The 25,844-nt window shown below is 46.3% G+C and overlaps 1 protein-coding gene across 1 annotated transcript in view; it reads right to left on the bottom strand.

Moving 5' to 3' along the window:
• Positions 1 to 3,111: 3,111 nt before the first annotated feature.
• The window catches only part of SNTB1 (syntrophin beta 1), a 107,856-nt gene continuing 85,123 nt past the window's right edge, over positions 3,112 to 25,844 (bottom strand). The window contains exons 4-7 of the mRNA XM_056854681.1: positions 17,918 to 18,057; positions 6,194 to 6,390; positions 5,300 to 5,490; positions 3,112 to 3,215 (exon numbers count right to left, since the gene is read on the bottom strand). Of these exons, the coding sequence (XP_056710659.1) occupies positions 3,123 to 3,215; positions 5,300 to 5,490; positions 6,194 to 6,390; positions 17,918 to 18,057 (621 nt within the window). The 3' untranslated portion in view covers positions 3,112 to 3,122. The remainder of the gene's footprint in view (positions 3,216 to 5,299; positions 5,491 to 6,193; positions 6,391 to 17,917; positions 18,058 to 25,844) is intronic.

Here is a 25,844-nt window from a genome sequence, read left to right as displayed (position 1 = left end):
ATCATACCCAGCCAAATGAGAGTCAGTCCAAAATCTGTATTTAATTTGTCTATAAATATATAATAATTTCTTTTTACAAACTAGTTATTCACTTGTTCTTCATATTATAATCTTGAGCACCGTAAATTACATGACATACTGTGTAATTTAATTGTTGGTAACTAATAGATGGATTCTGATTATTTACAAGGCGGATATTCTTATCTATAACATTCCAGTGATTTTTTTAAAAAGAAGTATTTAAAGAAGCAGTACAATTTACATATGTATCAACTTTCCCTACAATACACAATGTTCTAGATTATTTGTAATTTCTGTCATTCAAATGAAAAAAAAACCCTTCCATTTGTGGTTAATGAAGACTTAGGAAAGAATTCTGAATTCATGCAAGGCTGTTAATCGCTTAGGTTGGTAATTCTTTGTGTTCCTTAACTTCTTACAAAAGGTAGTTTAATCTGAAATACCTGTCATTGTTTAGCTACAGAGACAGAGGCTTTAGTGAGCTCATGGAGGGTTCTTTCAAAGATGTCCCACGTAAACGGAGGGAGGGAGATCTGTGAATGTATCTCTTCTCTCAGTTAAAGTGAATGAGGAGGGTTGTGCGCAGACGTTTTGTGCAGTCCAAACTGCTTTAGAGCTCTGGATTAGGACAACAGGTTTCTTAAAATATCTCAAGATTACTAAAAATGGTTATAAGGGCACATGCTTTTAAACCTTCTGTGGAACAGAGCTATTTTATATACCAACCCAGTTTAGGGTATATGTAACGCTCCATGTCTTTTAACCATGGTTAAGATGTGGGTTCTACATGTTCCTCCCTTTTATAGTGCTAAATTCTCCTGCCCATTTTAAGTACCGCTAACCATAACTGATGCTAACCAAGTCTGCCCGTATACACATGGCTGTTTAACCAGCTTCAAATTCTGTTCTCGAATCTTATTTGAGAGACCCTGGCTTGTGATATCTCTAGGGCGACAGTGCACTTGATTCTGCAGAACACTCTTTTGGCTATGGTTTAGAGGTCAGAAATGTTGCATCTATACCTACTCCTCTAGCCCCAAAAGGATTTTACCTATCAACAGCAGCTAGCACCGAAGCGTTTACAGAGTTCGGTGGGTGCCTTCTTTAAGGGAAGCAAGATAAAAGATCTTATAATCCTTAAAGCATATTGCACAAAAACCACACCTCTCTGTTCTGTGAAACAAACCGTAATTAATACGTCTCGCTTTCAAGGAGCACAACTAAATTGAAAGGAGTTCCTTTTGCCTGCCTATCTGAGTTTATCAAAGGCACCTGTGTTCCAGAAAATCTGAACGTGGACATTTGTAATACCGCAAGCCACTAGCTTCAGCCCCTCCCATCGTATTTTCTGCTGCTGGTCTACCCGCCTGCCCTTTTTATACAGGACAGTGTTGGTGCATTCAAAGTCTTTCAAGCAATATTGCTTTCATATTGTGCACCATCCTAAAATGACGCTTCATGATAGAAAAAGATGATGGCTGGCTAAATCTGGCCTCTGCCCTTTTCACCTGCCCCACGTACCTTGACCACTGAGATACCTCCCCCACCCAAGAACTCAAACTGGAGCAGGGGTCCTGTCAGTTACCCACCCCAGCTTCCCACATATATGTGGGGGTCAGGACATACTGTAAAGGCGGGCTTTGCCCTTGTCTCTGGGGCTATTTGTGCTGGGGAGGAAGGTATCTCACATGGAAGTAGCTAGTGGGCCCGCCAGCCTATGCCTGCTTCAGAATATGGTCTGTAAATAAAAATCAATAGCCAAAAAGAATTTCATAGATTTTTTCCCTTGCTGCCTTCATTGTAGTTCTACTAAAATGGTTAGTGCTGCATCGTGCACCTCAGAATTTATTTATTACAAATGTTATTTACTGAATAAAGCCTTTTAAAAACAAAAAACAAAAACCGCAGCGTGTTTCATTTTACCGGCAAGCTTCTGAAGCCAAATGTTCGGAGTGGCTATTGTAACCTTTTGTCTCTCCTAAGTAAGGGCACTTAAGTCGCACTTTGAGTACTCCACTGGTGGTTGTTGGGCTTGGGGATGCTATCTTGTTGCTGCAACGGGCTCCGGCCGTCCCCACCCAACCCCCACATTTTGCAGTGATACTGTGGCATTTACAGATCATTTGGGAGAAGAACAGCACGAACACCATGGGCTTTCAAGCCATTCTTACCTTGTGTGGCTCTAGAATCTAGACAGCTAACCATGTACCTGGTCTAACGGTCGCAGAAAGCTGTTCTCTTCCTGGTCCTTTCTCAAAACTGGAAGATGGCTCAGTAAGCTTCCATTATACACAATGCCTGACAATTTCATTGATCAGATCCAATACAGGCGAGTACCTAGACTATTATCTCCTATTTACTTAGCCCTTGATCACTATTAGTGGTTTTCAAACCTTCCTGCTCTCAAAGAAACTTAGCTGCATCCCTTTTACGTGCCAAAGAAACTACATGTTACAGAGGAGTCTGAGGTGTGTTTTAAGACATGCCATTTGTTCATACAGGCTGCCAGTCAGGCGTACTGTTTCCTCTGCTCATCGTAAAGATTGTATCCTAGAATGCACCCAATGTTTACTTGCAGCCGCATGTTGCACTGGAAGATAAGTAGGGACAAGCGATCTCTCAGGGAAGCGTGGCCTCTGATATTGATCTTTTCTCTTGAAACTCCTGATACTCCCAAGGAACTTCCCAAATTCTTCCAAACCCAGTTGAAAATCTTCTGCTCTGTATCACTGACTGAGGGACAATAATAAATCTGAAATACTTGTGCAATTATTCCTTCAGTACTCAAGTTTGCCGTTATTTATAGTGATCTATGTTGTGTCCCCCACATCCCTGCCCCCCGCTGCAAATCAATCCTAGCTGAAGCTAATGTTCTTCTCTCTCTGATTTCCTTGATTATTCTTATTTCTTCTTCAATTTGTTTTTCTGGCTGATCCAAGCACAGGCTCCGCCCAACACAGGCAAAGTTCCTGCACAAAGCAGTTATGTTACGTTGCTCACAGCTACGCTTGTAGCCAGACTGTCTCTTGCTGTTCAGATTAGCCTGGTAGCTCTTTGTTCCTGTTTTCTTCCGTGCAAAAAAATTTAAAAATCGACAGAGTTTATGCTACCAGACCAAGTCTTGTAATCTTGGCTGAAAGGAAGGAATGAATGATGAACACGATTGGCTTTGGACAAGAGTGAAGATCCAGTTGCTGAAAATAAGAGGCAAAGAGAGATAAAAATGCTGTGAGTGAACTAAAAAACACATGGAAGAGAAGTTAACAGTTTTTTTTCATTCTTTTTAAATATCCAGCCTGATGAAGAATTCTGTAGAGCTCAAAAGCTGTGTTGTATTATTTTGGTTGGTTTCATTAAAAACATGGCTTTTGGATTTCGAAATTTATTATCACTTAATAAATTTGATTCCCCACTCCTCCACATGAGCGGTGGAGACTAATCTGGTGAACTGCCCTTTCTCCCTGCCCTTCTGGTACTGGCAGCTGTGAGAATAATAGCTGGCCTCTCATACCCCCATCAGTTGACCGATACTGATTTTTCTAACGGTATAACTGCCCCAGCACTTGGAATAGCTGGTAGAACTACACAGGCAGCTCTAAGTTTCTTCACAGCCAAATCGGGGAATCAAACCCAGTTCTCCAGAGTCCACCACTAGTGTTTCCCAGAGTGGACAATAATGCCCCCTGGGGGGTGCTGAAACAAACCAGGGGGGTGGTAGTAGCCTCTGATGCAATTGGGGGGGCGTTGAATAAAGATAAGAGGGCAGTGGAAGCATGAAGGAAGAAGAAAAATTTGAAAAACTGTTCACACCTGTTTCATCTGTTGTGTAACAGAGTTAAAGTCATAGTGATTACTTTATTTTCCAAATAAACACATAAAGTGTAAGTTATAACCAATCAGTGGTAGAGGCAAATCTACTGTGAAACTAATGAAGCTTAAGCTTCAGGGCCCTTAATCCTGGAGGGGGCCCCTGTAGCAACTTTTTTTTAATAAGTGAATTTACCAACAAAATTGATGGAGTTTCTTAGTGATAGAATAATAAACCAATGGGTTGAAATAGTTAATATTGATTGGTTCTTGTAGGTTATCCGGGCTGTGTAACCGTGGTCTTGGAATTTTCTTTCCTGACGTTTCGCCAGCAACTGTGGCAGGCATCTTCAGAGTAGTAACACTGAAGGACAGTGTCCTTCAGTGTTACTACTCTGAAGATGCCTGCCACAGTTGCTGGCGAAACGTCAGGAAAGAAAATTCCAAGACCACGGTTACACAGCCCGGATAACCTACAAGAACCAATGAACTCTGACCGTGAAAGCCTTCGACAGTTAATATTGACTTTAGAATATGCTCTAATACCCATTTCATATGGCCTCAAAATGTCCCTGTAATTGGTCAAATTTCAGAATTACCCAGACCTCACTGCTGGTGAGAAGGGGCTCATTGGATGGCTCATTTTCAAGGGCTCCACTCCACCACCCTCCACCATTTGGGCCTCAAGGGCCATAAGGCCCTTTGGATCTTGCTGGATGTTGCCCTATTGTTGCTGGTTGCGAAGGGGCCCTCATAACAGTTCAAACTTTAGGGCCCCAAAAATGTAGGTCTGCCACTGACCAGTGGTCAAGTCCACCAACAGGTCTTAACAAGCAAGTGTTGGCAGGTGAGCGTGTTGCGCATTGTTGGGAAGTCCAGCATGCATCAGCAGGAATATGTACGTGTAATGACTTGTTTACAATGCGATACTATAAATAGGCAACATGTATGAAATTTAATTTAGGTTGTTTCTGAATTGTGTGACAAGCAGTTAAGTGCAATAAGTATTTAAAACATTTAATTCATCTTCAATACTTTCAATCTTTATGGATTATGGAGCACATACAAAGCAAAGTGTACTATTATTTCAGTATGTTATTTGTGATTTTTATTTTAATATCTTTCGTTATCTTAATTTTCTGTGTATAATGCAAATGTTACTATGGTAGATTAAAAAAAATAATTTTACCTTTTCAAGCTTCAAGGTGTCTTATTTACAACAACATCTTTTTTTACTGTGTTGTAGGATTTAGGTAGAAATACAGATACATAAATGAACGCAAATTTGTCACTATCTTTCTGTTTGTTTGCTTAAAGAAGGTAGATTTCTAGGGGGGCGCTGAGTAATTTTTTTTCTGAAAAGGGGGCGGTAGGCCAAATAAGTTTTGGAACCTCTGCCCTAAACGTTTTCACTTGGCAGATAACAAACGGCAATAGTCCACCTTCAAAGTCCAGTGCAAAAACAACTTACAATTTCACCTTCCTTTCCTCCGAAGTCTAGATAAAGCATCCGAATCCCGTCGTCTGAGGACATTTTTAGCTTCTCGTAAGGAAACTGTACAATTGTTTTGGAAAAGGCACCGTCTTGGGGTTCAGTTGTGAGAGAGAATCCATGGTCATAATGGATGGTCAAACGGCACTCTTGGTTCTTGTAGGTACAAGCTGAAGAAGGGCACACCAGCGGCAAAAGGGAGAGAGGATTCAGAAACAAAAGTCATAAATAGGAGGCTGATCCTTTTTGACTGGCTGGAGCTGGTTTGGCTCCAGTGGGAACTGCGATGCCAACTCTTCTCTGCACCAGAAAGCACCAACGATTTCTTTGCTGCTAAATGGAGGACAGGAGCCCCGTGGGGCAGAGTGGTAAGCTGCAGTACTGCAGTCCAAAGCTCTGCTCATGACCTGAGTTCGATCCTGACGGAAGTCGGTTTCAGGTAGCCGGCTCAAGGTTGACTCAGCCTTCCATCCTTCCGAGGTTGGTAAAATGAGTACCCAGCTTGCTGGGGGTAAAGGGAAGATGACTGGGGAAGGCAGTGGCAAACCACCCCGTAAACAAAGTCTGCCTCGTAAACATCGGGATGTGATGTCATCCCATGGGTCAGGAATGACCCGGTGCTTGCACAGGGGACCTTTACCTTTTAAAATGGAAGACGGGAAATTATTCCATCTCCTTTGAAAGGGTTAAAACCATGCAACCCCAGCCCTGCGCTATACTGAATCAAGATCTTTAGAACCATAGAGTTGGAAGGAACCACTAGGGTCATCTAGTCCAACCCCCTGCACAGTGCAGGAAATTCACAACTACCTCCCCAGCTGGGAGTAGCATCTGAAAAGAGCTCTGCCAGGGTCTCTCTGGGTTTCTACTCACCGGTTGTGATTTCCGTAGTAAGCTCCGCTGCGTTGTGGCAGCCCTGAACTATGCTGCGGGTCCACATGGAAAGGTCTCGGCTCGTCTCTGTCCTAAAGAGATGGGTCTCGATCCCTTGCCGCGTCCCTGTGCGAGTTGCGAAGGAGACGTCTAACCCCGGCGGCGGAGAGCCCTTCCCCGGACCTGAATGCACTAATCTGAAGGGGGGGGGGAACGAAACAAGAAGCAGTTAACTGTCTGACGGAGGGGAATCCTCAGAGATTAATGGACGAAAGCAGGAAGCACAGAAAAGGAGAGAAGGCAGAAGCGACTCTCGGTTTGTTTTTTAGTGGTTGGTGATTAAGCAGTCCCTCGGCCAAATCTTCCTCCTAGAGAGATCCCGTTGGGCCCCAGCACAGAATCACAGAGTTGGAAGGGACCACCAGGGTCCTCTAGTCCAACCCCCTGCACAATGCAGGAAATTCACAACTACCTCTCCCACACAACCCCCAGTGACCCCTACTCCATGCCCAGAAGATGGCCAAGATGCCCTCCCTCTCATCATCTGCTTAAGGTTATAAGATCAAAGATCTGTAGGGTTTGAATGAAAACCGATAGGTGGGCACTGAATTCACTCATGAGTGTCTCTTTGGTGATGGTGGAGAGCGCCATCAAGTTGCAGCCCACTTATGGCAACCCCATAGGGTTTTTCAAGGCAAGAGGTGATCAGAGGTGGTTTGCCATTCCCTGCCTCTGCGTAGTGACCCTGGAACTTCTTGGCAGTCTCCCATCCAAGTACTAACCAGGGCCAACCCTGCTTAGCTTCGGAGATCTGAGGAGTTTGGGCTAGCCAGGGCTATCTAGTGTCCCTCTAGACCAGGGGTGTCGAACATAAGCCCCCGGGCCAGATCCGGTGCCATGAGAGCTCTTACCAGGCCCACGAGCCAGCCGAGGTAGCCACACACCCCTACACTCGATCTGGGCGAGCGTGGCATGGCCTGGCCCGGCCTGACCACGTGTCATTTATGTTATATCAGGTCCTCGTAACTATTGAGTTTGACACCCCTGCTCCAGACAGTCTCAAGTGTGCTTACTAAAACCTTCATGTGCCAGCAGAGGGCGCAGGAGAGCCACTCATCAGACACAATCTCCCCTTTCAAGGCAGCATGCTAAAAATATGCACATATTTGTAGACTGCATATTCTTCAGTTCCTCAGAGATTTGAAATATGTTTATGAAACGTGCCTGCGACCTAGTCCTCCCCTTTTCCTTGCAGCCTAGCCTTTCTAATTCTTTACAAACGTTCCTGGCTCCAAAAGTGTAAAGAACTTTAGATAATTTTTAAAAAACCAACAAACATTTTGTATCATTCCCCCATTCAATTTTTTTTTTAAATCATTCAATCAGATGGATGAGCTGTTATGATTTAAAATGTCTATTTTGGCCTGCATTAAAATGGATGAAATCAGTTTAATGATGCAGATGGGAAGAGCTACACCCAGGTAATCACCCCAATCCAGACATGCCAACCTACCCCAAGTTACCACACAATCCCATAGTACATGCAGAAATTAAAACAAAATCCCTTGTCATCCCTTATTCACGGTGTTCAAGAAACCCTACTGTACTATGCATTATTATTGAGAGTAGTATTACGAGCCCCGTGGCGCAGAGTGGTAAGCTGCAGTACTGCAGTCCAAGCTCTGCTCACGACCTGAGTTCGATCCTAACGGAAAGTCGGTTTCAGGTAGCCGGCTCAAGGTTGACTCTGCCTTACATCCTTCCGAGGTTGGTAAAATGAGCACCCAGCTTGCTGGGGGTAAAGGGAAGATGACTGGGGAAGGCACTGGCAAACCACCCCGCAAACAAAGTCTAACTAGGAAACGTCGGGATGTGACGTCACCCCATGTGTCAGGAATGACCTGGTGCTTGCACAGGGGACTCTTACTTTATTTTATGATGATAACTACTATCAAGGATGCAGGTAGTGACACTAGTTCCAATGAGCAGCAAATGTTTTGTTCAAAAGAGGAAACGGAAGTCAGAACTTATGCCTTCTAGAGTCGGGCACTTGTTTCTTCTAGTTTAAGTATTGCCTGTTCTGACTGGCAGCAGCTTTCCAGGGCTCAATCAGAGAAGGGTCTTTCCCACCACCTGCTGCCTGAGATCTGCTAAGGTCTTAGCAGGACACACCAGGGATGAAGGCAGCGGCCTCCCGCGTGCAAAGCAGATAATCCCAATGAATTGGGTAGACAGGACAGTTATCTATCAAAAGCCAGCACAGACTCTAGGGGTGGGGTGGGGCTTCTGGATCCAGCAACACTGTGGAGAAACTGGAAGATTCAAAACAATTGAGGCTGGAAAGTTTGATCCATTTTATATAAAATGACCCGGTTGCTATTAGGCTCTGCCACGATTTCTCTCTGCGGGAACGATCCCTTAAGGAGGCATCGGTGCCCATGGCAGAGACGAAGAGTGTGTTATCCTGAGGGTGCGCACGCTCTCCCCTCTCTCGTTCAGTCCTCTCTCTGACGCAAACAGGTACATGCCTGTGGCTTTACAAGTCACGATTTCGGGAGCTTGTTATTCCCAGCTGGTTGTCCTCAGATAACCCTCCTGTCTACCCAAACTGGCACAAGGCATCGGGAGGTCCCGGCACACACCCTCGCAAGAACGGCTCCAAGGTCATTAACAGCTTCCAGACTTTCTCCCAGGTTGGCTTCTCCCTCGCATCGCACCCTTGCGACGGAGGAGCCCTTGTGCTATTTCATCACAGCCCAAGAATTCTACATTTGGTAGAAGGTTACTCAACACTATCGCTCTTGTCTACACATCCCTCCGTTCGCCCCTCTCTGCTATGCGAGAAATGCTCTGCCGAATGACAGCTTGGCAGTTATCACCGTGTGTGGCTGGCGTTAGTCAGTAATACGAGAAAGGGCCCTCGTACACCTGGTGCTCCACGGGGGGGGGGGGAGTGAAAGATTGGCAAAGAGTCGAAGCCTCATATGACCAGCCTGTGTTTTATTCGTCATTCGACCGACGATACGATGCGCTTGTCTTAAGCTGTGCCGCAACGTGGTCAATTCAGAGCTTAGGTGAGGGACTTATTAAAAAGTTAATAAATCATAGAATACCTACAGAGCTTGGTCTACGCATTGATGTGGCGTGAAAGCTGCAGCGTTAGGCCAGATGTGGCGGACGCAAGGAGAAGAGTTGGTTTTTATATGCCGACTTTCTCTACCTTTTTAAGGAGAATCAAACCGGCTTACAATCACCTTCCCTTCCTCTCTCCACAACAGGCACCTTGTGAGATAGGTGGGGCTGAGAGAGCTCTAAGAGAGCTGTGACTAGCCCAAGGTCGCCCAGCTGGCTTCGTGTGTAGGAGTGGGGAAACCAACCCGGTTCACCAGATAAGACTTCGCCGCTCAGGTGGAGGAGTGGGGAATCAAACCCGGTTCTCCAGATTAGAGTCCACAGCTCTTAACCACTACACCACGCTGGCACAAGTGGTTGGTGTGAAAAACAAAGTACAAAGGGGGACAACGCGTGGTGGTCCATGTTGAATTCTGATGCGTTTTTGGAGCCAGCTGCTTGCACTTTGGCTCAGGTGATTTTAAAAGGGGATTAGACACATTGATGGCAAGTAGGACTATCAATGGTTTCTAGCCACTATGGCTAAATGGGACCTCCATTTTCAGAGAGGGTGTGCCTCTGAACAACAGCCACTGTGGGACAACAGACAGGGAGAGTTGGCCTCTGTGCCCCTGCTCCTAGGTCTTCTGGGGAGTATCTTCTTGACTGGATTAGATAGATTACTGGTGTGATCCACACCCACCACCTTCAACATACCCACAGCAGAGAGAAATTTCGGCAGAGTCTCACAGCAACTGGGTCATTTTATACGAAGTGTGTGAATTAAACTTTCCAGCCCTGAGTATTTTGAATCTCCCAGTTTCTCCATACAGTGTTGCTGGCTCCAGAAGGCCCTCCCATAGAGTCTGTGCTGGCTTGTGATAGACAACTCTCCTGCCTACCCAAACGCATTGGGTCATAGCTTGGAGCTGGAAGGTGGAAGAGAAGGGGAAACCAAAAGGGTTGCGCTAAACACTCGCTAATAAGACAACCAATAAACCTATTTTTATTATGTATTGTGCACAGTTGTATTTAAAAACACAGGGCCTAAAAAACAGGCTTCCTAGAAAGCTCAAACACAGTACAAATATTACCAACACATACACAGTTGACGTTAGTACATAAAATGACCTTTTCCAGGCCTTCCTCAGTGGTCATACATGCACAATTTTGCAAAACACATCCTGACATATACACAAACATTGTACAAGGCAAAAAAAATAAAATACAAGCCTTTTATTCTATGAGGTTTTATGTAAAAATGGTTAGTCCGTGTGTCTTAAACAGCGTTTCAGGATGTGTATTATACCAACCAACGTTAAGAAAAAGAATTTTCTTGTATATCTTGTAAGGCTTGTATATATTTTTTACCTTGTACAAATGTGTCTGTTGGTCATTTTATGTACTAACATCAACTGTGTATGCACTGGTAATATTTGTACTATGTTTGAGCTTTTTAGGAAGCCTGTTTTTAGGCCCCGTGTTTTTAAATACAACTGAGCACAATACATAATAAAAATAGATTTATTGTTTTTTTGCCCTGACCCTGGATGACCCAGGCTAGCCTGATCTCGTCAGATCTCAGAAGCTAAGCAGGGTCAGCCCTGGTTAGTATTTGGATGGGAGACCAGCAAGGAAGTCCAGGGTTGCACGCGCACACACACACACACACACAGAGTTTTTTTAGATAGTGTTTAGCTCAATCCCTTTGGTTTCCCCTGACTTTTGGGTTGAGTCCACCCTTTTCACCCCTTTTTCTTCAGGTGGAAGAGAAGGCCTGCTTGGCAGTCGGCCATACTTTTCTGTTTGCCTCTGTTGTCTATTTTTTTTCACTGTAATAGCTGTTTTGGGACCCCACAGAGGAGAGAACCGAGAAACAAGCAAATTATCTTTGAAGGGCACCCAACAAATCCTGTCCAATCCAGCCTTAACCCTTTCTCCCTCTCATAGCCCTTCAATGTTCCCTCCCAATCCCAACAGAAATCTCTTCCTGACGACAAACAAGCATCTCTTGGTGAAAGAGAAGCTTTGATATAAAACAGGATCCAAAAAGGAAGATCTGGTGCTAGGAATGCTTTTGAAGGTCACGGTAACTTTCAGGGTCAAGGCGCTCCTGGAAAGTAAGGGTTGCACTAAGGCCCAGCCAATGCATGTGGTGGTCAAACGGGCTGTACAACTTCAAATGGCAGGTGGAGAGAGCCACATCTTTTAATGCACTCCCCGTAGGGTTGCCAACCTCCAGGTGGAGCCTGGAGATTCCCCTGGAGTTACAATTCATCTCTAGACAACCGAGATCAGTCCCCCTGGAGAAAATAGCTGCTTTGGAGGGTACACATGAACACATGAAGCTGCCTTATACTGAATCAAACCCTTGGTCCACCGAAGTCAGTATTGCCTACTCAAACTGGCAGCGGCTCTCCAAGGTCTCAGGCAGAGGTCTTTCACGTCACCTGCTTGCCTAGTCCCTTTAACTGGAGATGCTGGGGATTGAACCTGGGACCTTCTGCATGCCAAGCCTATGCTCTACCACTGAGCCACAGCCCCTCCCCAAAGACTCTATGGCTATATACTCCACTGAGGTCTCTCGCCTCCCCAAACCCTGCTCTCCCCAGTCTCGACCCCTAATCTCCAAGTATTTCCCAGCCTGGAGTTAGCAACCCTAGATAAAAGAAATCCAATCGCTCCTCAGGGAGAAAAGGTTCTAGCCAAGCGCCCTTCACATGCTGTGCTTGTTTTCTGCTTTCAGTTCCACGTAGAGGTTGGAACTTTGTCCTCTGAAGGTAACACAAGCCAGTCAGGACAGGATAAGGGAGCAAGCCTCTAATGAAAATCACCAACACCTCCTTATCTGAGGGTGTTTCCTAAGGGCATCAAAGGAAGCCGTGATACGGCCCCTGTAAAAGAAGGCTTCTTTGGAACAGAAGATTGTGGCCAATTATAGACTGGTTTTGAACCTGGTTTTTGGGGGGGCAGGTTATATAGAGAGTGGTAGTAGACCTACTCCAGGGATTCCCGAATTACTCATCTGCCCTCGACCTATTCCAATCTGCCTTCTGGCCTGGTTACCACGATGGCTTTAATCCCTGCGGTGGATGATTTTGATTTTACTGAAACACCTGGAAACTGGAGTGGGGGTGAGAGAGAGAGTACTGTAGTGGCTTTTAACTCTTTTCTATTTTGGACTGCAGTGGGAGGAGGGAAGGAGAGAAAGTCACACTGCACAGGTGGAGATCCTTCCATCCACAGAAACACCGCAGTGGATCCAAGCCATGATCTCTGAGTGAAACTTCAGGTGTAGGATTGCGAACTCCCGCTAGGGAAATTCCTGGAAATGTTGGGGGTGGAATCACCTCAGTGGACTGTGATGCCAAAGAGTCTCTCCCCCCCGCCCACATGCAGCCATTTTCTCCAGAGGAACTGATCTCTATAGTCTGGAGATCAGTTCTAACTCCAGGGGAATCTCCAGGTGCCACCTGGAGGTTGGCAACCCTATCTGGGGTGTGTAATTTGGCCCTAATAAAGTAGCAATGATTTTGGGGGTGGGGTGTTCATTAATCAATTTAAAAGGTTTTTATCCTGGACTCTTGGGGGTCTGCCAAAAACAGCTAACAAAATAAAGTGGAACAAGTAATACAATTTAAATCATATATACAGTTGGAATTGGTTATATAAACCATGAAAATAAATAAAAAACTCCATCAACTAAAACTGGAAGTGATCTAGGAAAGGGCAGAGTCTAAGTCTTCTCTCCCACGCCATTTCCCTGATTGAAATTTGCCCCTTCTTCCAGCTGCTGTAAACTTCATTAAGGAAAGAAGAAGAGTTGGTTTTTATATGGCGACTTTCTCTACCACTTAAAGCAGAAATAAACGGGCATACATTCACCTTCCCCCCCCCACAACAGACACCCTGTGAGATAGGTGAGGCTGAGAGAGCTCTTAATAGAACTGTGACTAGCCCAAGGTCACCCAGCTGGCTTCATGTGTAGGGGTGGGGAAACTAACCTGGTTCACCAGATTAGCTCCAAACCACCACTCTTAACCACTACACCATGCTCAAAAGGCTTGATAAGGGAGCCTCTCTTTCTCTGCTGGGGCTTAAAGCAATTGGAGAATCGGAAACATATTTGATCAGACTAGGTAGGGAAGAATTACAATCCCACCCCCCACTATCATGACTCTAATCAGTATCAAGTCTGCCATGGCTGTTTTTTCAGAGCCAAATGACACATCTAGAGTCCCAGTTGTGCGACTTCAGGTCCGTGTGACATTTGGCCATACATTCCATTAATGTAAATGGAAGCCAGCACACATACTTCTGAGGATCACACCCAAGCATTTTAAAGACTGCCAAGCTGAAAATCAACGTTTCCAAGCCATAAAAGTCTAATTCTAGACATATGCAGTAAGCAGAATTGTGCAAATGAAACACACACATGAATGCATGAAGCTGCCTTATACTGAAACAGACCCTTGGTCCATCAAAGTCAGTATTGTGTACTCAGACTGGCCGCTGCTCTCCATGGTCTCAGGCAAAGGTCTTTCACATCACTTGCTGCCAGATCCTTTAACTGGAGATGCCGGGGATTGAACCTGGGACCTTCTGCATGCCAATCAGATGCTCTACCACTGACCCATAGCCCCTCCTCAAGAGGGAAAGAAGTTATTTGATCGTTGTAGTAACTCAATCAAATTTGATTTATTAGGCACACAACAACGTATTACAAGTTCGTATCACTTACATCCTGCTAGGTCAGATATTCTAAATATATAGGGTCGGCACAGGAGATAAAAGGATCATGTAATACACAGAGCAACTTCCATATATGCCTAGGCGACCTAGAGCTGGTCAGGTGCAGAATTTTTTGGAGTAGGTCAGAGTGCTTGGATGGTCTCTCCTAGAACTCCTCTAACCTCAGAGCAATCAACATAAGAACATAAGGACAGCCATGCTGGATCAGACCAAGGCCCAGCAAGTCCAGCAGTCTGTTCACACAGTGGCCAACCAGGTGCCTCTAGGAAGCCACAAACAAGACGACTGCAGTAGCATTATCCTGCCTGTGTTCCACAGCACGTAGAAGAAGAAGAGGAGGAGGTTTTTATATGCCGACTTTCTCTACCACTTAAGGGAGAATCAAACCGGCTTACAATCACCTTCCCTTCCCCTCCCCACAACAGGTAGGTGAGGCTGAGAGAGTGTGACTAGTCCAAGGGCACCCAGCTGGCTTCATGTGGAGGAGTGGGGAAACAAATCCAGTTCACCAGATTAGCCTCTGCCTCTCATGTGGAGGAGAGGGGAATCAAATCTGATTCTCCAGATCAGAGTCCACTGCTCCAAAACTCTGCTCTTAACCACTACACCACGCTGGCTTGAATGGTTTCTCCTAGAACTCCTCCAATCTCAGAGCAATCAGAAGAGATCCGCAGCTCCAGAGCAGATAACTGCTTTCCCAGTCACTGCTTGGAGGCACTCCAAGTATAAAAATGGGAAGGTGTACATGGAGTTACTCCAAGTATCACAGCCCTACACCATGCAGGCCTTACTGTGAACAGACGGGCATGTGTGCAAAGGGACAGCTCTATCCGGAATGAATGTTCTATACATTTTGAAATGAATCTTTCTTGCCCTGATGCTTGACAAAAAAGCAAAGCAACAAGAGAAATCCGACGGGCGTACACGGCACAACTGCCGTCATATAATAAACCGATCCAACCCAAGGTCGCTTCTGAAAGCCAAGGGAGAGCACTCGATACACCCATGCTTCTATTAAGCAAACGTTGCTCATTGACCTCAGCACCCAGTGGCCATGACCAAGGCTGCCCATGCCCCTCTATGGCATCAGGCAGCTGTGCCAATGTCAGCCACATGTCCAACCTCTCAGTTTGCCCGTCCCCACTTTTACAGAGGCCTGGTACATACATGCGGAGGAATAGGGCTGTCCACTCTGGGTTGGGAAATTCCTGGAAATTTGGGGATGAAGCCTGGAGATTTTGGGGTTTAGGAAGGGACGGAAGCGCAGCAAGATATAATGCCATAGAAACCACCCTCCATAACAGCCATTTTCTCCAGGGGAACTAATTTCTGCAGTCTGGAGATTGGTTGTAATTCCGGTAGATTTTCAGGTTCACCTGGAGAGTGGTTACCTTACAGAGGGAAATGAAGAAGAGTTGGTTTTTATATGCCGACTTTCTCTACCACTTAAGGAAGAATCAAACCGGCTTACAATCTTCTTCCCTTCCCCTCCCCACAACAGACACCCTGTGAGGTAGGTGGGGCTGAGAGAGCTCTAAGAGAGCTGTGACTGGCCCAAGGTCACCCAGCTGGCTTCATGTGTAGGAGTGGGGAAACAAACCCAGCTCACCAGATTAGAATCCACCGCTCATGTGGAGGAGTGGGAAATCAAACCCGGTTCTCCAGATTAGGTGCTCCAAACCACCGCTCTTAACTGCTATACTACACTGGCTTCACTTCAGGGTAAACATGGGAAATGGCCAAATTTTGGCCTACTCGTCTACAATTAAAATAAATAGAGCAAGCAAACAGAGAGGGTCGGAGTCCTTCCGGCCGTACTGATTTTTTTTTTATTCACGTGGAGTTTTTAATGGTAAGGAACATTCAAAGATGGGATCCACTACAGGCAGCCTAGCAGATTCTACCACAAGATCACTCTGTCTCATCCTGCCTGAATGGGTGAACCAGGCAGGACCAGTGGTGGAAGAAAAAAAAGGGGAATGAAACCTAACCTAAAAACAAAAGCTGGGTACCCGCGGTTGGGTGGGAGGAAGATTTATATAAGTCTATGTAGAAATATTACAAATATAATTTATTAGAAGTGCTATACAAAATTTAAAATTCTTTAAAAGCATTGAAATAGCACAATGGCAAAACAGGTTGATATCTATAACCACAAGTTTGGGTTTGTGGTTATAGATATCAATCTGTTTTGCCATTGTGCTATTTTAATGCTTTTAAAGAATTTTAAATTTTGCATATTGCTTCTAATAAATTATATTTGTAATATTTCTACATAGACATATAAATCTTCCTCTCACCCAACCTCGGGTACCCAGGCAGGACCAGTCCCAGGTTTGGAGGGCTCTGTGCAGAGAGTGCCTAGGAGACCCCTCCCCTCCTCTGCCCACCTCCAGGTCTCCTTGTTTGCCCCTCCCTTCCCACCCACCCGTGTCCTCCCACCAACTGTGGTCACAGCTGCTCCCACACCCATCCCTTGATAGCGTCAGGCAGCATGTGGCTGGGAGTGCCGTTCCTCTAACTGCTAAAAGCTCTGTTATCTGGTGGCAGACCTACATTTTTGGAACCTTGAAGCTTGAACTGTTATGGGGGCCCCTTCCCAACCAGCAACGAGGTCTAGGGAACCATTGTTATCTTCTTCAGTGGGGTTGTTCTATGGCACATGTATTGGTTCATTCTCTAATAGAGAGGTAGAAGGTCTTCCGAGGGGGGCTCATTAGGATAAAAAGGTGAAAATCTGATTTTTGGTGTTAAAATGCACAAGCGAGACAAGTGCAGCCTGAACTGAGAATTCAGATGCCTTTTATGGTTCCAATTGGCTCTAGCCTAAGGACTGACCTATAGAACTATTAAGCCGTGCACCAACGAAAGATTTGAGGATCCAGCTGCCAAAATGTAGGCTATGAATAGATATTGGCGAGTTCAGCGAGCCCTTACAGCTGGGGGTTCAGGCGCTGCAAGGCCTCGAGGAAATTTTGAAATTTGACAAATTACAGGGACATTTTGAGGCCATATGAAATGGGTATTAGAGCATATTCTAAGGTCAATATTAAGTACTGCAACCCATTGGCTTATGATTCTGTCACTGAAATAGCCTCATTTTAATAACAAACACTTTAAAAAAACTCTACCGATTTGGTTGGAAAAATTCACTCATTAAAAAAAAAAAGTTGCTTCAGGGCCCCTCCGGGATTAGGGGCCCTGAACCGTAAGCGTCATTAGTTTCATAGCAGAAAACTACTGGCAGACGAAAACCCTTCAACCACAAGACAGGCTGCCAAATTTTGCGTGGCGGAGATTAAAGTACATAGTAAATTAAAAAGCAAAGAGGCAGAAAAAGTTGAACTTAAACTACTGCGTTTCAAAAGTGGAGAAACCTGACGGCTTGTTTTGTTTATAGGAAAGAGAAAATACTTAAATTACTATGCGGTGGTTTGATTATAATTCTGATAAGTGTTTATATCCTATTTTATTTGAAATGCTGTAGGATTGTCACATACAGTGTGCATTTATTGGTCTTTGACTGCAAATAAAATTCATTCATTCATTCATAGTAGATCCGTTACTGCTGCTGCCCTGTGCCATCTGCACACCCCTCCCCGACAATGCTGGGCAGGGAGTGCGGGTGGTGGAGCACTCATAAGCGGATGGGGGGAGGGCAGAATGGCGGGTGGCATGCAGGCAGGCAGGAGAGTGGCAGAGGGGGTCCCCGTCAGATGCCCTGGGCCCTGGCAGCTGCCCCACCTCGGGCTGTGCTGACACCGGCCCTTAACCAGTCACAGCTACAGGCTGTTATATACAAGCACCATCTCTGAGCTCAGGTTGTCCTCCAAACCTAAGGAAGTGGACTTGGAAAGGTACCTGGTAGCCAGCAGAGGATAGGAATGCAGAGGGCTAAACCAGGCCTCCTTGATTCGTGGCATGTTCTCATACATCAAGAGATCCTTCTCAGTCAGCACAACCAGTACAGGTTTCCAGTGCTTCTCGTTCTCTCCCAGCACCTGAAAAAGAACAGAATCTCAGTGAAATAGTGATAAAGGAAGATACCAGGAGGTGGAGACCACCAGCTAGAAGCAAGGATACGGGTTCTGGTAAGGGAAGGAGAATTTTTACTGGAAAAGGTCCATTCCAGGTTTCACCAAGTGGTTTAAAAGAGGCTTTTAAAAAAACCTGTGATGTTCTCAGATAATTAAATTAGAGCTCTTCCTCTATTTCAGAAAGCCATTCTCTATTTTCATTAACGCAAAAGGACCATTTCAATTACAATCCCTGTTTAGTACACAAATTGTCTATTATCAGCTGCTGGATTTTTCAATGGGCACTCAGGCTATGGAATCAGAACAAAGTGCTTTTTGGTTGGGGGGGAGGAGGAAGTTCCTGTTTTATAGTAGTTCTTCAAAAATAATTTTCTTAAGTTGAAGATTTCTAATTCACATTTACCCCCAAGACCACCTACAAAGAGACAGTTTAGTGTAGTGGTTAGCATGTGGGACTAGGAACTGGAAAATCTGAGTTCCAATCTCCACTCTGTTGTGAAACTCACTTAGGAAAGTCATGTTCAGGCTAGCCACAAGGTTTTAGAAAGAATAAAATGAAGAAGGGGAAAGAACCATGCATGGGCTTCCCGAGCTCCTTAGTGGAATGGCAGAATAAAAATACATCAGACATAAACTTTCTACAACTTTTTAGTAATGAGATTTGGCCTTTATTTTCCCATGTTTGAAAGGAATGGGTTTGTGTGTGTGTGTGCAAAATGCCGTCAAGTCGCCGCTGACTTACGGCAACCTCTCAGGGTTTTCAAGGAAAGAGACATTCAGAGGTGGTTTGCCGTTGCCTGCCTCTGCATAGTGACCCCTGGATTTCCTTGGTGGTCTCCCATCCAAATACTAACCAGGGCCGACTAAGATTGCCAAGTCCCCCCAGCTGCCGGTGGGGAACAGGGGGGGGGGGTTGCTAGCTCCAGGTTAGGGAACTCCTGGAGATTTAGGGGTGGAGCCTGGGTAGGACAAGGACCTCAGTGGGGTGCAATGCCATACAGTCCACCCTCCAAAGCATCTATTTTCTCCAAGGCAACTGATCTCTGTAGTCTGAAGATGAACTGTAATTCTGGGGGATCCCCAGGTCCCACCTGGAAGCTGGCATCCCTATTGCCCATCCTGCTTCACTTCCAATATCTGATGAGATCAAGCTAACCTGGGTTTTTGAAACAAGGGTAATATAGTCTGAAGAGACCATGGCGCAGAGTGGGAAGCTGCAGTACTGCAGTCAAAAGCTCTGCTCACAACCTGAGTTCGAGTCGGTTTCAGGTAGGCGGCTCAAGGTTGACTCTGCCTTCCAATCCTTCTGAAGTCAGTAAAATGAGTACCCAGCTTGATGGGGGTAAAGGGAAGATGACTGGGGGAAACAATGGCAAACCACCCCGTAAACCCAGTCTGCCTAGTAAACATCAGGATGTGACGCTACCCGTTGGGTCAGTAATGACCCGATGCTTGCACAGGGTCATTACTTTACCTTTAATATAGTCTGCCGTTTTACAATCTCTTTTCCTTGCTTTTTCAATATACACACACTCTTTAAAAACTTGATTCACGTACAGGAAAAGGATGCTTTCTTGAGTAGCGGATGCAAAACAGGCTATATTTTATGGGCGAAAGCAGCTGCCGATCAAGAATAACACACCGAATTTACAGCACCCCCCCAAAAAGAAAAGAACGTTGCGTTGAGAATTCACGGCGCTCACTGAAATCAAGGTAATTTCCAGGGCGGAAGTTGATTAGTGCAGACAGCCGTAGGCACAGGAGGCTGCCGCGCGCTTCCCACGCCACAGGAAATTGGGTTATAATACACCTTTGACCCTAATTGCCAGAACGAAGGCAATACTTGCGAGAATTATTTAAAGAGGAAAACAAAACAAAAAAGAAAAAGAAAAAAGGGGCCACATTTTTGTTTCTAATATCTTCCTGATCCCAGCGCGCACCACAATGCCGGCTTGTGCGCCGATCAGATCTGGACGTTGGCCAAGACATACAAAAAATCCCCACAAAGGGCATTGCCGTACGAACCGAACGAGCGCAAGAGATGCGAGAGAGGAAAATGAGGCTGCCGTTTCTAATCTCAGGAGCCTGGACTGCTGAGGAACAGGGCACTGGGAATGGGAGACGAAGCCGGAGCACGTGGCATTAAAGACTTCGGGAGGAGCTGCTGGAGGGAGGAGCAGGCAACCACAGCAGGTTATGGTAACCCCAGCAAAGACGATGCCATGGAGGAACCAGGAAAAGCCCCTCCTGGGACACACTTGTGCTGATGGGTCTAAGAAAAGTTCATAAGGCCAAGCAGAGAGCCAGCGTGGTGTGAGAGCCAGTGTGGTGTAGTGGTTAAGAGCGGTGGTGTGGAGCGGTGGAGTCTGATCTGGAGAACCGGGTTAGATTCCCCACTCCTCCACATGAGCGCCGGAGGCTAATCTGGTGAACTGGATTTGTCTCCCCACTCCTACACACAAAGCCAGCTGGGTGACCTTGGACCAGTCACAGTTCTCTCAGCCCCACCTACCTCACAGGGTGTCAGTTGTGGGGAGGGGAAGAGAAGGTGATTGTAAGCCGGTTTGAGTCTCCCTTAAATGGTAGAGAAAGTCAGCATATAAAAACCAACTCTTCTTCTTCAGAAGGGGAAAGATGAGAGAGACAGGAGTGGAAGCCATGTGTGTGTGTGTGGGGGGAGAGGCTCAAACTTGCAAGCGCTGGGGCAGGAAGGCCCCATAAATACGATGCTGTAGAAGCACAACTAATTGGGTGTATTCAAGCTTGGTTTTCAAGCTTTCTGTCCTCAGGGACCCCTTTCTACACTGGCCCATTTGCCAAGGGTGGCCATGCATGTGTTTAGTGTGGGGTGGAGAGTTCTGCAAACATTTTTATCCGTGTCAACACTGTATGATCGTGATGTCCATGATGAAGAAGAGAACAAGAAGAGTTGGCTTTTATATGCCGACTTTCTCTACCACTTAAGGAAGAATCAAACCGGCTTACAATCACCTTCCCTTCCCCTCCCCACAACAGACACCCTGTGAGGTCGGTGGGGCTGAGAGTGACTTGCCCAAGGTCACCCAGCTGGCTTCATGTGGAGGAGTGGGGAAACCAAACCGCTTCACCAGATGAGCCTCTGCCCCTCATGTGGAGGAGTGGGGAATCAAACCCGGTTCTCCAGATCAGAGTCCACCGCTCCAAAATCCAGGCATCCCTGTGCATTGCAGTGGCGTGTTCCAGGCACAGAAATTTCCCAATAACTAAACAAATATAGGGTGCGCACTGAGTTTATGTGGGACACTGGCCAGGCCTGTTGGGTTAGAACCAAAACCCACTTAACACAGACGGCAGAAGAGGCGTCAAACTGTGTCTGGAGTCGATCACTACAAATTGCAGGGGGGAGTTCACCTGATGGAATGCAACCTCATACATACACGCAAAGATGGTCCCCTCCCATCCCAAGAGAAAACAAGATATCTGGGAGAAGTGTTCTAGCTAATATTTTTAAAAACATTGTTATCCTGCCTTTCTACCCTTCGAGGGCCTTCGAGACAGGGAACAGTTAAAAAGACATTGAAACATAAATAGGCAGGAATGCTAGTAAAGGATTGCCAAACGAAACAAAAAAAAAGTTTCCAACTGCTGGCAGAAGGCAATGGTAGAGGGGGACAGTCGAATCTCCCCGGGAATCGCCACAGTTTTAGTGCCATGCCTTTCTGAGGTTGCCCCTGTCTCACCTCAGATGATGGGGTACACAAAGCTTAGCCCCCAAAGATTATTGTAATGGGGGGTTCATATGGGAAAAGGTGGTCCTTAAGGTATGTTGGTTCCAAGCCATACAGGGCTTTAAAGGTCAATAGCAGCACCGTGAATTGGGCCTAGAAGCAACGAGAGCCCATGTAGATGGAGGGATGTGGTCCCCACAACCTACTCCAGACAGAAGAAGAGGAGTTGGTTTTTATTTGCCGACTTTCTCTACCACTTAAGGGAGACCAAACCGGCTTACAATCACTTTCCCTTCCTATCCCCGCAACAGACACCCTGTGAGGTAGGTGGGGCTGAGAGAGCTCTAAGAGAGCTGTAACTTGCCCAAGGTCACCCAGCTGGCTTCGTGAGGAGTGGAGAAACCAACCTAGTTCACCAGATTAGCCTCCGATGCTCATGTGGAGGAGTGGGGAATCAAACCCGGTTCTCCAGATCAGAGTCCACCGCTCCAAACCACCGCTCTTAACCACTACACCACTATAGCATTCTGGCCCCAGTATTCTGTACCAGCTGTTGCTTCCAATCACTCTTCAAGGGCAGCCCTACTCTCTTGCCAATATGCCAGTTCTCCCCATGAAGGAATGATCTCCCAGGGGTAGCATTACACCATGAGAGCCCTCTACTTGCAATCTGAAATGGCAGGGTCCAGCTACAGATTTACTCGTCCTGTTAGTGAGAATTAGGTCTGAAGCACGCGTGTTGCTCTCCAGCAACAGCGGGCAACATGTCTTTCATGGAAGCGTGTCTGTTAGTTCTGATCTCTGTCATACGGACAGGATGGTGCAGAGTTGTTTTCTGTTGCCCCAGGAGGTCGGACCAGAACCAGCGGGTTGAAGTTAAATCAAAGGGGTTTTTGGCTAAACATTAGGACGAACTTTCTGACAGTTAGAGCGGTTCCTCAGTGGAACAGTGCTCCTCGGGAGATGGTAGGCTCTTCTTTGGAGGTTTTTAAGCAGAGATGGCCTTCTGTCAGCAATGCTGATTCTGTGAACTAAGGCAGATCATGAGAGGGAGGGCAGGAAGGGTTGCGTCAGTGTTTGGCTCTCGTGGCCCTTTCTTACATGCCCAGGGTAATGCCGATTGCCACTTTGGGATTACCATTTTCCTCCAGGCCAGATTGGCCAGGGATCCTGGAGGGTCCCCCCGCCATCTCCTGGACATGGAGTAGGGATCACTGGGGGGGGGAGGTAGTTGTGAATTCCCTGCATTGTGTAGGGGGTTGGACTAGATGACCCTGGAGGTCCCTTCCAACTCTATGATAATGATGATGAAGAAGAAGAGGAGTAGGAGTAGGAGTTGGTTTTTATATGCCGACTTTCTCTACCACTTAAGAATCAAATTGGCTTACAATCACCTTCCCTTCGCCTCCCCACAACAGGGACCCTGTGAGGTAGGTGGGGCTGAGAGAGTGTGACTAGCCCAAGGTCACCCAGCTGGCTTCTTGTGGAGGAGTGGGGAAACCAAACCGCTTCACCAGATTAGCCTCTGCCCCTCATGTGGAGGAGTGGGGAATCAAACCTGGTTCTCCAGATCAGAGTCCACCACTCCAAACCACCGCTCTTAGCCACGACACCACGCTGGCTGTATGAGTCCCTGCCTTGATAAGTTTGTAAGGAATCCTGGCTTGATTAAAAGCAGTTTTAAAAACCACTGGTCCGGTTTTTTTGTTTGTTTGTTTGTTTTGCTTAATCGTCCACATTATTTAAAGAGCTTGCAAAATCAAACATAGGGATGTCTGCGAAGAGATACTTCAGTTTATCAAACTCTTCATCTGCTTCAACCCCCACACAGTTGCCAACCGCCCCAGTCAGATGCAAGGCACGCTGAGCAACACGGCAGCGGCTTCCCTGCGGCGTGAGCCCATGTCTTTGCGGAACGTGCACAAACATTCCAACTATGTAGGTTGGGTCAGGGCTGTGCTTCAGTGGCCTGCATACTTCCTGGCCCCACCTTACCACTGAATTATGCTAGGCAGCTGAAAACTGCAAGGGGGGGGATATGATTCAGAGGGTGGCTGAGCTGTTCTGCGGGAGAACAGCAAGATTTGAGTCCAGTAGCACCTTAGAGACCGAGATTTTCGGGCTATAGGCTTTTGGGAACCAACGCTCCCTTCATCAGGGGAAAATGTTATTACAAGAGTTGTTTTTGTGTGTGAGTGCTGTCAAGTGGATGGCGCCCAGTTGTTTTCTGTTGCTCCAGAAGGTCGGATCAGAACCAACAGATTGAAATAAAATCGAAAGAGTTTCAGTCTAGACATTAGGAAGAATTTTCTAACAGCTAGAGCGGTTCCTCAGTGGAACAGGCTTCCTCGGGAGGTGGTGAGCTCTCCTTCCCTGGAGATTTTTAAGCATAGGCTAGATGGCCATCTGTCAGCAATGCTGATTCTATGACCTTAGGTAGAGCATGAGAGGGAGGGCATCTTCTGGGCATGGAGACCAACAAGATTTCAAGTCACTGGGGATGTGGGGGGGTGGGAGGTAGTTTGGAATTTCCTGCACTGTGCAGGGGGTTGGACTAGATGACCCTGGTCGTCCCTTCCAACTCTATGAGTCTATGATTCTAAATCACAGCTGACTTATGGCGACCCTGTAGGGTTTTCAAGGCAAGAGACATTCGGAGGATGACTCTGGTATTCCTTGGTGGTCTCCCATCCAAACACTAACCAGGGCCGACCCTGCTTAGCTTCTGAGATCTGACAAGATCAGGCTAGCCTGGGGCTATCCAGGTCAGGATTAAAAGAGATAGAAGTGCTCAATTTTAAGGACTTACACATGCCGTGGAGTTCCATTTTTTTCCTGGTGCAGCAGTTAAGTTACCCCGGGAACTTATTTTAAAATAGTGTTGGCTCTAGTCTTGGGCCGAATTAACCGGCTCATTTCACGGTCATAATAAATGTGTTCAGAAGCAAACTGAGGAGGGGGGGGGGAGGGTTGCCTCCCTGCAATAAAGACCCCTGGCTTTTTAAAGATCTCTCAGATCCAGGATCCCTCTGCTGCTTGGCTTATGAGAAATGACAAGATCACAACCCAAAAAGTGACAGCTACACTCCTCACGAATAAATCAATTATCTGAGACAAACAGGCGTCTTCAATCACATGCAAGGTAAAGTCATATAATGCCGGAAGAGTGTAAAAGCTGGTCTCCATCTTGACAGTGACATGGAGCTGATTCCACTGTCGAATAACTCTTACTGTAAAAAACAAATTTCCCCTGAATATCCAGCTAGTACTTCTCTGCCTGCAATTTAAACCTATTATTGCGAGTCCTATCCTCTGCTGCCAACGGGAACAGCTCCCTGCCCACCTCTAAGTGACAGCCCTTCAAACACTTAGAGAGCAATCATATCCCCCCTCAACCTCCTCTTGCCCAGACTAATTCATATATTTCATGTTGAGGATCTGAAAACATCTCGGGGTCTCTTGGATGAAATGACTAAAGCTGCAAACAGCAACGTTAAACAGGTATGCATATTTTGTCCTCCACCTGAAGCTTGTTTGGGTGACCCTGGGCCAGTCAGAACTCTCACAACCTACACGGAGGCAGGCAATGACAAACCCTTCAAATCACTTCAAGAGAGCAATCATGTCCCCTCTCAGCCTCTTCTACTCCAGACTAAACATTCCCAGCTCCCTCAGCCTTTCCTCATAGGGCTTCTTCTTTTGGTTATTTAGATATTTATACCCTGCTGTTCTCCCCAGTGGGGATCCAAAGTTGTGGCTCAAAGTCATGGCTCAAAGTCGAGCATCTGCTTGGCATGCAGAAGGTCCCAGGTTCAAGCCCTAGCATCTGCAGTTAAAGGGACTAGGCAAGTAGGTGATGTGAAAGACCCCTGCCTGAGACCCTGGAGAGCTGATGCTGACTTAGATGGACCAAGGGTCTGATTCAGTATAAGGCAGCTTCATGTGTGTTCATGTGTACTCCATTTTATCCTCAGGACAACAATCCTCAGAAGTAGGTTAGGCTGAAAGTGAGTGACTGGGCCGCATTCCTATGAACACTAGAAG

Source organism: Euleptes europaea, chromosome 8 (assembly GCF_029931775.1).
Source record: "Euleptes europaea isolate rEulEur1 chromosome 8, rEulEur1.hap1, whole genome shotgun sequence".
NCBI classification, from domain to species: Eukaryota; Metazoa; Chordata; class Lepidosauria; order Squamata; family Sphaerodactylidae; genus Euleptes; species Euleptes europaea.
Note: the sequence above shows the minus strand (reverse complement) of the source record. Positions and strands in the feature narration are given on the sequence as shown.